A 12,834-nucleotide genomic window follows, 5' to 3' on the forward strand; every position below is an offset into this window, starting at 1 on the left:
TTTTAGTAGCCCAGTGAAAATCCAATTCATGCTATCTACTGTAGATAGCAAATTTTTGTTAGCGCATAAACATATACAAAATGAATTATGCTATCTACTGAAGATAGCATTAATTTCATCAACACCTCTCAAATGTATATTGCTTTAATGTTGTGGTAACTGATGTGCAAATAAAACAAAGTTTACAACCAAGATCATATAAATTACTATCAGACATACTGAAATATCTGAGATATAATCTCAAAAAGAGTGTTTTGGTATATATAAATGAATAATCAAAATTATTATAGGTGGAAGAAAAAAAATAGTATTTCTTACGGTCTTGTGGGGAGGTATAATATATTCCCCGTGGAGGTGAACTGGGGTCTTCTGATGACATGTTACAGCTAGATATGTGGTCTTGGGCGCCGTCTAAAATGGAGGCAAAGGAATCGGCAGAGCCGGGTATGCACAAAAGAAAACGTTTTTGATTGGTATAAAGATGGAACGGTATGAACATGAAATATATGAGGGTTAGGTACAGTTTTGTCATTTTGTAACGTATAGTCCATGTCTGGTCAATTTCGTTTTTTGTCAAGTCTAGGGTGTGGTCACGTGATTCGTCTTAGAAAACTTCGAAGTTTTGACTTTACAGAGGATTTGTTTGAATTTTGGTGTCCAAATGTCTTAACTTATGTGTGACTATTTACAGCAAAGAAGTATATCTAATTCAATATGTATTTTTTTTTTATTTGTACATAATAATGTACAAGAATTCAATAATTCGTTAAATTTCACATGTGACGATAATGATACACAATTACACATCTACTGTAATACTAATTGTAAGTTAATGTTAATGACTGAAGTTTAATTAATACAACATTAATGAAATATTCTATTTTCAATACTGTCTGAACAATATGAATCTCTAGAATATTTTAACAGCATTAAATAAGCCCTATTTCCAAGATCAAAACGTTGTTTACAAAAGGTGCGCATATAAATATGGTAAGAATTACATTCAGTTGAAAACAACGTATTATAAAAGCCTCACTGCATACGGGGATATCCCTTTTACATTCGTGATATTATTCAACAACACAATAAGTGCCATTATATATTTTTCTTCATAAACATTATGATTTAATATAGCATGCCACATTGTATCACAATAATAACTAATGTTACTTAGTTTTTCTGCTTGGTTCATTTTGCCGTGAAATTTCTCAAATGCCCCGAATTATCGATTTGCGCATAGCTAACGCCACTGGTTCGTAAAAATTTACCTACAATTTATGAGCTAACAGTTTTATATAAAAGAACCTATAAGCTGAAGTCAATGGCAAGCTGAGGCAGTCGATAATGACGGAATTGCCTGCTCATTTTGTACACGAACTCGCATAAAATTATATAAGGGGTCATACATTGCATTTTAATGTCGTAAGCTTATATTAAGAAGTTCTTTTTACAAACCCTAACTAGGCATGTTTGTACTCATTTTTACACGTGGAATCAGATTTAGTTCATAAAAGTTTGAACATTTTGCATGGTGAATAGTATACTCTATATACGTGAAGTTCGCGCTGGAGGATAAGCTCTTAAATAGCCGGACTTTAGTCTTATATTATTGGATCTGTGGAAGCCATAAAAGCCTCCCTACAAATATGACCAAATGCTATAATATACCACTTTCTTCTATTTCCTCTTCTTTATATGCCCCTCTAGGCAGCTCATTTCACTTTCCAGTAATCGTCTTTTCTTTTTCCGATTTTCTTAATTTCTCAAACCACTTCGCATCCCGCCGGCTTAACCATTTTTAGGAAATAAAGCCATCAGAACCTGTCCTAAATTTACACAAAAAAATCTCTTTTTTCACTTAAAAGCAAAGTGAGTAATAAGATGTTGATTCAAACACCTTAAACGTTGGTATATAGTGTTAATTCAGTTGAATATACTACTATTGCGTTTTGGTTATATTCATGAACAAAATATGCCTTAGGAGAAAAAGATCATACTCGGCACGCAAGGAACCACCCAAGTTATCCAGTAAGTTTACCCTGCAGGGCCTTGCATAATTGTAGGGGTATTCCCATGTCTGTATCCCTTAAGATGCGATCCTCACGCGTACGGACTATTGGCCGGCGTGACTGGTGTGCCGTAAAGATTTCATCTCCCAGAGGGGACAGGACGGAAATTAGTGCCAAAAGATGGCGAAGAAAGTGCCATTTAAAAAGCCGATACATGCACTAGATACAGCAACCAGTCCGTATACTTCCAAGACGGACTTGAGTCTTGACTAAGAAGAAAAAAGTACCATAAAGACATCGGGGCAGCTGCACTTTTGCAAAAACTTTATCAAAGAAACATTATTTGGACCAAGATAAAAGAACATTTGAACAATGTTTGAATGCGTCCCCATGATTGACCTAGTTCGAACTATTAAACAACAATTCATAACTCATGTGTGCTTGTTTTGGTTTATAGGAAGTGAATAAGTTGAAGTTGTATGGTGTTATTGATACGGTGCACACGTCGTTCTTAAATATGTATATTCAGCTTTACAGCAAGTTTTAACAAGACAATTCTATATTATTATAGCTTAGGTTCATGTTGTTTGAACGAAATTATTTACCAAGATTTAATTTTGATAATAATAAATTGCCAAGATTATGAATGAATGAAATAAAAGATATAGCGCTTAAAATATATGATATCTTCAGTAGATAGCACATGGTACAATATTATTAAGAGCAATATGCTATCTAATGGATATTGCATTAGTAATGTACAGAAGACGTAATCCAAAATGCTATGTACAGAAGATAGCACACATGTACTATATATTCGTCTACCACGGTTTATAATAGCATAAGGACAAAATAATGCTATCTCCTGAAGATAGCACAATGTTGCACTGTAGTATAACGGGATAGTTGACGTTACACATAACATGCTATCTACAGTAGATAGCACACAAAATAATGCTTTCTCCTGAAGGTAGCAAAATGTTACAAATGCTATCTACCGTAGATAGCACACATGTATATTCGTCTACCACGGTCTTTGATAGCATAAGGACAAAATAATGCTTACTCCTGAAGGTAGCAAAATGTTACAAATGCTATCTACAGTAGATAGCACACATGTATATTCGTCTACCACGGTCTTTGATAGCAAGGACAAAATAATGCTTTCTCCTGAAGGTAGCAAAATGTTACAAATGCTATACAGTAGATAGCACACATGTATATTCGTCTACCACGGTCTTTGATAGCAAGGACAAAATAATGCTTACTCCTGAAGGTAGCAAAATGTTACAAATGCTATACAGTAGATAGCACACATGTATATTCGTCTACCACGGTCTTTGATAGCATAAGGACAAAATAATGCTTACTCCTGAAGGTAGCAAAATGTTACAAATGCTATCTACAGTAGATAGCACACATGTATATTCGTCTACCACGGTCTTTGATAGCATAAGGACAAAATAATGCTTTATAACCGGACAGTAGACGTTATACGTAACATGCTATCTACAGTAGATAGCAGTTTGGTATTTGCATATTTTGTAGTATTTATGACGCCTCTATGGCTCCACGTTTATTTCATATTCTGCTCTCATCATGCTCATATCATGTAACCACTATTATGAGATATTACATTATGTACTTTCGCATTAACACATTCAAATATTTTTTAAACAGCAACAGGTCCTGTTCCTTACATTGTAAACTCGCTATCATTATATTACAATATTAAACAAAAGAGCTGAATATAATCAAAATGTTTACAGAAAATAGGTCCGTAGTAATATCCGCGTTCTGAACTACTCGTGCCGTGAATCTAACACAACAATGATGATGAATCGATACTATATAATCGATAGTTTCTGTACGGGTCAAGTTGGAATATAATGTGTATATTATGCCACGTTATTGCATTGTGTGTATACTAGCTATAAGATCCTTTTCATATTTTCCAGTAGCTTTTAGGGCACTTTTATAGATTAAGCCCTTAACGAGCTGAATTTATAAAAGCAAATAATATGATTCACATTTGTCTGGTGCATTAGCAGTATAGTGTTTTGTTGGACTGAATTGTAAAAGTTGTTTATTCCTTTATAACTTATTTGAAAATACAAGCATAAAGGCTATTGTCTGACATGGAATTGAATTTAAAGTGTAGTTATTTTACTTCAATAAAGAGGAAAAGAGTTGTATAACATGCATAACGTGCATTGTATACTCTAGCCATTATGAATATACACATTAGTTAGTTATCTACTGAAGATAGCATGATGTTAATGCTGTGTTATTTTAAAGCTTGAACTGTGAAAAATATATTTTAAAGTACATCATTCCCTCCCTATTTTACATAATTTTTATACATGTATTAAGATAAATAATCATGGTTTATTTTAAATACTGGACTACAACATCAAACTAGTACTATACAGAAAGAAAGTCATCATATAGCTATCCATTTCTTATGACAGTACACGGTGTATTTACTTTATATTACTTTATAATAAAAGATCGCTTTGGTTAGATATATATCACTCCTTTGAGGACATCCACCTTTGTAAGACACTCATCTTTCATACTATTATGACACGCAAAATGGTTATCGTAGGTAGTTCATCAATACCCCGATCAGGGGTAGCATAAATTGAGCATTATAAGCACCGTACTGGCGTATACTCAATCTTCAATTAACATATTACACAGACATGCACGATACACACTAGTGTTTCAACTGGTTAATCGAGTAGCTTATAATATTCTGCTTTATACGAATTTATCTCAAGCATGGCGTATAAATCGTTGTGACATTTTATTCCCTCATGTACTCAACACCCTGCACCATTCACATTCACACACCTATATCCAACATTTACTATCAAGTCGACTTGATTATTCAGCTTAAAGAATTGGGAGACACCGTCTTTTTAACTCTATATAAATATGAAGTAATGTTATGCTCCAAATATAAGGAGCTCGTCTATTTTCCTCCGTCTCTCGCATCATGTTTATAATAAACTCATCCCGACCTATGGTTGATTTTCTAATAATAAAAAAAGGTCCCACGTCACTTTGGGAGGAGAAGGCGTGCTTGAAGCGGAGCAAGCCCGGCGTGATGAAGTCGTCATAATCAGTCGCAATCAAACGGGTCTCACGTTGTGTAGTAAATTAAACCGGGACATTAGCGGCCTTGAACTTGAAGCCATACTGGCATACACCGTGTTTTCACATCCTCTTATCTTCGCCAGTTGCAATCTACTGCTTTTTTCTCTCTCTCTCTCTCTTACTATCTCTTAACCATAACCGCATATTGAAGGCGTAGAGCGAGGAGTGTTTATTGCATAAACTTAGCAAAACAGAGTAAATGAAATTAAGGTTGTCTCTTAAGGCATATGGAAGAGGTCTATCCATGCTTGGTAACAAGACGTACGGTATAAAGCAACAACCATGATTATATTATAGGTTTATAAGTCAACCACAGTTTTATTACATTTTGACACAATCTGCTAATGGTTAAATTCAACATGTTTGTTGTGTCTGCAAAGGGTTGAATGAATAAAAGGCTTATAACAATTTTGCAATGCGTGTATCATTTTTAAACAGTGATTTTGGTGCAGTTTTGTGATTGGCAATCAAACCTGTTTCATTGTTATTGTTGCTGGTTTTTGAAGACTTTTGTGACTTTGCATTCACAGATGTCTTGAGGTTCGAAGATACATGGGGAATTAAGTTTTTGCAAAACAACAATGTCTTACAAATATGCACGTGAAGTATTTCATGTATTTTATGTCAACAGCGTTGTGCCCATAAAATAAATTGTTCATGAACGTTTTTGCATATTGGGAGACACTATCAGCTCTTCTGCTCTGAGACACTATTATATTATGTATATGTTTTGATCACAAGTAAAGGTTTATATTGCTAAAAAGTTTACGACTTTGCAGGACTTTGATGTTAAAAAAAAGAATCGATAGTTCGTAATTTGACTATAGGGCCTATCTGTAAGACATTTTGAGTCATCTTTGGGGCGAATTTCATGACGAAGTTTTCATGTTTGTTATTAAACCTACAATTCTTTGTAACTTCACAGCAAAATATGGAAAAACCTGACAATTAAACAAGCACAGTAAAAGCCTCAGAGGCAAGATTTAGTGATCCACCGTGGTCTGACGAGAGAACAGCCGGACTACCAGGGCAGGGAGGTTAAGGTGAGGATGGACCGCGGGGCATGCGAAAGATATCGCATCACTCACACCCGTGATTTAAAATATCCTGAAGGAAGGTCCCAGATTTATGAATACAACCTCCTTTCAAATATGGAATTTATTATATCTGTAAGGTGTAGTATATTCTGTTGATAATTTGGTTAAGTAGTCGTATCAACAATTGGCAAAACTTTAGAGGCTTTTCATAATTTGCTTAAATAGTTGTAAATCAACAATTTATGGAAAACTATAGGGGCTTTTGTTAAGGTACAACTGGTGGTTAGTACCGGACGATTAGTGATCAAAAATGGATCTGTTTTGAGTTAATCAAATCCGTTTAGTGTTGATGATTTTATGTGATATTTATTTGGTTAAGAACAACAAGGAATTTGTGGTAAAGGATGGTGAACTAAATACCAAGGTATTAAATTATTGGTAGCATTTGGATATTAAATGGTGCAGAACTAGTTTTGTCAGTTGTTATTAAATATGAGTTTTGTGGTAAAGAGTATTTTGTGGTGCACGGTTTTAGCCTACATATGATCTTGATCCTCGTGGTATATTGTTTTTCAAATTATGATGTGAAATAATAGGTCCTATATTAATTTTCCCCATTTTTTGTGATCTAGTGATACAATATTGCCTTAAGTATTCAATTTTGATATAAAAGGTATCTTTTTAAAATTGAAATACGAAACTTCGTTAAAATATTATTTGATGTGATATAGAATTGATATGTTGCAACATTATATGCCATGATAGCATCAAATTTCACTCCTAAACATAAACGAAGTTAAGCTAAACCTGATGATAAATGGTTGCCACAACAATTCTGACTTAGTTTGAGTCATTTTGGTGAATATTTTAATGACAAATTGTGAGAATTCGTTGTAATCATCCTTAGATTGTATATATGTAAGAGTCATTTCAGTACTGCATTGTTCTTGGAAACGACCTGTATATGTTGATATCGTCCATTGGAAGCATGAGTCATATACACTTCTGCATACAATTATATCCTTTGCCGTATAAAACCTATTGATAACAATACCCAGGACACCCAATAATCACTCTAAATTAGCTCACTAAAATCAACGAATTCTTACAAATTAAACGCTAATCTAACATTTTGAAAAGCGCAATGTGTTATATAATATCTGTACATATATTATCAGGTTTTGTTTTAAAAATATTTGTTATGCGAACAACGAGCAAGCGGCCATGACCGTCGACCGCGTCGATGCGGATTTCGATCGCTCGACCCGACGTGCATAATTCTGTATACAACTGCTGTGCATGTAATATTACGTAGTCGTATAAATCCAACATAAACAATCGTATAATTTAAATCTTTTGTTTACAAATTAAAAATTCAACCCTCTCTGCTTTAATTAAGAAAGATAATGATATGATGTTTCAGTTGTAATATAATAAATTCGTTAATAGTACAACTTGTAGATTGTAGTGTATAAAAATGCGGTTAAAATTTCTAAATTGGTGATTGAATGAATGGATATCTTTCTCTCTGTCAGCACGTGTATTGTTGAGGCCATTCGTCTTGAAGCTATTCATTGCAACACAAAGCACAGCGTAAGAACACCAAAGATACATAATCGAATAAAATTGAATCACAATTTTATTATCATCATCACTACAATTGTGGTGAATTTGAACGGTATATACAAAAAGATTTCATTGTGCGAGTATTTTTATACATGTCTCAAGGCTTCTCTGTTGCTCGAATTAAGAAAAGGGAATTCCTCGGCGATTTCTGATTAATAAAATTGTTGCATTACTATGTTACCCCGACCGACGCACATGTATAGTAAGACAGACATGGCATCAATTGCTAATATTAGAAATCATTTGGGACTCCAAAACCCGGCGGCAATCCGTGACTATAAGAAGCCTCAATATACATATTGATGTATGCTAAATCACTAAGGAATTTTGAATCATTATCATCATCATCATATCATCACTTTCTCGCAATTGAATTCAGTTGAATTTCAGCTTACCTCTAGAACGATTTCCTTTCTTTGATTTCCCGGCAACATCGGTCTGTTGCCCGTTGGTGCTGCCCGTCCCCGGGGCTGCTTGTTGCACGACCGTATCGTCCGTCCCGTTATGTGCCATTAGTGATATATCGTATGAAGCTCTCTCTGATAAGCGCGTTGATAAACTACCTGAATTTTCCTATCCTATTTTTGCTCGCGGCGTTGTATCGTTGTAACCAGGTGGGAGTTACTAGGAATGCTGCGCATATAATACAAGTCCACAATAATAAACCAGTCTGCTGACATACAACAAGTCCGTACCACAGTGCAATATAAGATAATAATATATATAAAAAGCTCGAAATCATCCAAGTGCGTAAACCAGATATAGGGTATGCAAGTACCCCCTTTAGATCTCACAACGAATACTGAGCAATGACTTGAGTAACATGAAGGTTTTATTCAAACTTGAAAATCACCAAGTGCTCTTAAGTCTCTCACTCGTGAATTGAAGTCAGATGGTTTAGCTTGCTATCCGTTATTTGCATATAAATGACCGCCATATATATAATATGGGCTCACTGGGTTCATACCTCCACATAAATATATATAGGAACTAAGGCTATGCAGTGTACGTCCCCATCACTAGAGGGCTGGTCTATTTGATGACGTCACGGCCAACAACACCATTACAGCAAATAACACTGCTTTCTTACTATATATTTCTTATTTGCAGCCAGTGAGTGAGGCGTCGGGACTAGGAGCCCGCGGCGTTTATTTTGAAGACCGTTTAGGCAACGGGTCAGTGGAAAATTTGAACACCCTTCCAAGGTCAAGGGGAACTATGCATAGAAATAGGTGGATAAATTCCCCAGTGGGCATTGGTGGGGATTGGGTCTGATCCCCCCATGGGCAGTATAACTTCCTGTTCAGAACAAGTTTAAAAACGAGATAAAGAGTCGCCAATACCATGTTTTACATCCGTTCCTTGGTCTTGGCATTGGGCATGGCCTGCATGCTTTCAACCAGGTTGTATGGTGTTTACCATGTTAACTATACAAGGGTTTGTAGAACCGGAGATGCTTTCCAAAAATATCGACCTACACACTAAAAACTACGGGGTTATATTTTCCGTGGTCATTTTGAATTGACCACGTTTGGGGTTGTTTTGACCCTTCAAGGGGTTGTACTGTTTTAATTTGACCACATTCACGAGGTCATTTTAGCCACGACGAACGTGGTCAAAAACTTAGTGGTCATTTTGCCGATACCGTCGCGCATTGATATCAGTTTCAATCTTCCGCTTTGAAAATCTCAATTCATAAATGAGTTTAAACATGAGCTGCAATTAATGTTTGTTGATTAATAAATAAAACTAATTTTTGACCGAAGTTACCCAATTTGTCAACTTTATAATGACTTGCATTTCGAACTATTTGCACACACGGTGTGCATCGGCTCACGTGGTCACATCAGCGCCATATTTGTTCTGATTGTGCAGCTCAGCGGCCGATTGTCGTGTGTGCTTGTCTGCATGATGGAATATGAAAAGTTAGTTGAAAAGTGAGACTGCAAGGATGCATAGACCCTTGTCTATGCACGCAGATTCATTCAATTTCATGCTGTCGTGGCTGGTGTCTTGGCTGCAGTTGTTATAAGCTTATATCATGTAAGCTTATAATACGTGAACTGTCATAGGCGATGACTGACTGTGTGTGAGTGTGATACACAGACGCATTTTGCAGTTTGCTGTTTATGTAATGCTTTCTCTGTGCAGAAACACACTTATGTCCTGGTGGGACCAGCATGACCATAGACCTACTAAAAAAATCCAAACAACCCCTAAATGTGGTTATTGAGTAACCTTATAAAACAATCCTTTCAAATGGGTCATTTCATTTGACCCCGAAATGAGGTCATTAAGTAACCCAATAAGGCAACCCTTTTGAAGGGGTCATTTCATTTGACCCCGAAATGTGGTAATATTTTGACCCCAATGGGGTTACTATTTGACCCAAATACGTAGTCATTGCAATGACCCCGACCAATGGGGTCAAAATGACCCCGTTAGTGGTATGGTGTTTAGTTGATAACTATGCTGGGGTCAAAAATGACCCCGTTTGGGTCATTTTTTGACCCCGTAGTTTTAAGTGTGTAAGGAAAAATACTGAACGAAAAATTGGGTGTTTTTTTTTCTTTAACATTTTATAGTTAGAATTTGTTGTTGTGTGTTGTTGTTTTTTTCAAAAACGAAAAAATAATTCAACAAATTCAGCATATTCAAGCAAGAAGAACAAAATATCACGCCTTATTTTGGTCCAGTATATATAAATCAGTCCATGTGGTTTAGACTTTTGTTGGTGAAGGGGTGGGGACCAATTTATGAAAAAAAATTTGGGTCGTACAACTGTTTGGTCTTCAAGTTTCATTTTGTTTGCCACATGGCACAGGTTCCAAATATATGTGAGTGATGAAACGTCCACAAAACAAGGAACGAACAAAACATGTTCTGGTGACCCCACCCACCATGTCCCCACAAAAATTCAAAGATTGCATGAACTTGTCATGTATATAATGCTGCCCCCCCCCCAAAAAAAAATTAATGTATTCTATAATTGCTCATGAAATTCTAAGTATAGATGGTAAAATAAAATGTTTAGTTTTACAATAATATTTTAGCCCCTGGATGGCAAAATGTAAAATTTACTCAAGCAAGAAACACCAAAGTTTACACAAATAAAGCAAACTCAGTCACCTAACCAGATTCAACCTAGAAATCGTCACATGCCACGTATCCAAATGTCATATGAAATATTTCAAAACACCAAAAAACAACATCTTGTATTTGTCTTTACACAACACACATGCTATGGAGTGAGAATTCTTTATAAAATAAATTTCACACTTCAATTATATTTTCTATCCTTCTCTTTTTCTTTTTATTCACACGTTGAAATTTGTTGCACCAGGCAGGCGGTCTGTAGAAATATTCTACCTAACCATTGGTGTCAAACGCACCCCGTATAAATGGATTTTTTTGTAAAATTTGAAAAAATTCATATTATTTATTATAATATAGTTAAATCATACTTAAAATTTCCTTTAAATGAGTACAAACATGCCTAGTATATGATCAGTAATTTTGGATATCATGCTTGTTATTTCAGTACGAATTTCAGAATCAGCAGCAGACTTTTCTGGTAAAAACCGCACACAACATCAAAAGCTTCCCACCTGATCACACTGTGTCAGTACCTATTGTATTTTCTTCCAGCATTGTTTTTCTACCATGGCCTTGGCCATGGCACTGTGCTTCTACAGCGTCAAAATACTATTTCACCTCTATCTTACACCCTTTACTTTTTACTTGTTCAAAAAAGAAAGAAAGAAAATCCAGCACCATTGTTGATTTATGCATGCTCTTGACAAATACTATGTTCTTCTATTTTTTTAAATATTTTCTTCTGTGGGAAAATTATGGTTGCAAGGTTTCGGTTTGACCTGGAAGTACTAATCCTTTTGAATGTTACAACATTACTAGTATGAAGCAAATTATTATTATTTATAATCATTAATTATATGTATTATTCTTGTTCATTTCCTTCGTGAGAAAACACTTCCTATATATAATCATGTATTGTCGGTGCTCTTTTATGTTGGTGGGCTGTAACCTGTTGCCAGGCAGAGTTATATGAAATTAAACAGCGTATATTTTAAAGTTTAAGTAAAGAATAAAAATTCATGTTTATCATTATGACTTGATTATTAATTGTACATCGAGATTATTCAAAACACTTAAACATTATTTGTGTCTATAGAGTAGGAATAAGGAACATCTTGGTGGCCCATACGACCGTACCGGCTGTGCGCTTGACCTTCCGCTGATAAGGGCGTTGATAAACTACCTGAGAATGATGATTATAATAACCACGAGTTAGACCGACCTGCGATGCGTGTTGCAACAAGTTTAGCTTTTATAGATTAGCGGATTTTGAGATATCTCAGCACAATGGTAATGACAAATTGGGTGGAAATTGCACATTGTACTCAGCGTGCCTTATTTTTTAATTTAAGAGTAGAAATGTAAGATTGCTTTAAACAAGACGCTGTCTTTCAACTCCCTTTTCGGAAGAACATTTTATTACAAACAAAGATCGAAATAATTTAGCAAAAGAAGTACCTTATATGGTGACGATTTAAAGGCACAAAATGAAGACTACAATTTTATAACTATATTTTGGCCTTCTCGTAAAAAAGCTTCATTCACATCAATTTGTGTATACCGAATATAGAAATTGTATAAAGCAATTTGAAAGTATAGATCATACAAAAATTTAAAAATATACCTAATTCAATATCACCGTATCAACCATTACTTAGGCCTATATTTATGTATTGTAATTTGATAGACGAAAGTAAACTGTCATATGCTAGTAACAAAAATAGTTTTCCATCTCTTATGGCATGCATCTTCTCTTCAATTTTCACGGTTTTACGTATTTTGATATCTGGTACATTACACAGTAAGTGATATATAGCTAGCTGTGTTAATTCCGCATATAAAAATAACATTTATATTTGCCTAGTTAAACCAGGCACTTGTTTTCTCCATATTAAACACACATA

The 12,834-nt window shown here is 35.0% G+C and overlaps 1 protein-coding gene across 6 annotated transcripts in view; it reads right to left on the bottom strand.

Moving 5' to 3' along the window:
* Window positions 1-12,834, bottom strand: part of LOC140167985 (paired box protein Pax-6-like) — a 119,600-nt gene that overhangs the window by 58,266 nt on the left and 48,500 nt on the right. Inside the window, exons 1-2 of one of the 6 annotated variants that reach the window (XM_072191289.1) lie at window positions 8,230-8,754; window positions 319-411 (exon numbers count right to left, since the gene is read on the bottom strand). The exons of 1 other annotated variant lie outside the window; for it this stretch is intronic. In XM_072191289.1, the coding sequence (XP_072047390.1) occupies window positions 319-411; window positions 8,230-8,347 (211 nt within the window). In that variant the 5' untranslated portion in view covers window positions 8,348-8,754. Of the gene's footprint in view, window positions 1-318; window positions 412-8,229; window positions 8,755-12,834 lie in introns of those variants that run through there. 4 more of the 6 variants (XM_072191290.1, XM_072191292.1, XM_072191291.1 and 1 more) reach the window with 4 other exon arrangements.

Source organism: Amphiura filiformis, chromosome 13, assembly GCF_039555335.1.
Source record: "Amphiura filiformis chromosome 13, Afil_fr2py, whole genome shotgun sequence".
Classification (NCBI taxonomy): domain Eukaryota; kingdom Metazoa; phylum Echinodermata; class Ophiuroidea; order Amphilepidida; family Amphiuridae; genus Amphiura; species Amphiura filiformis.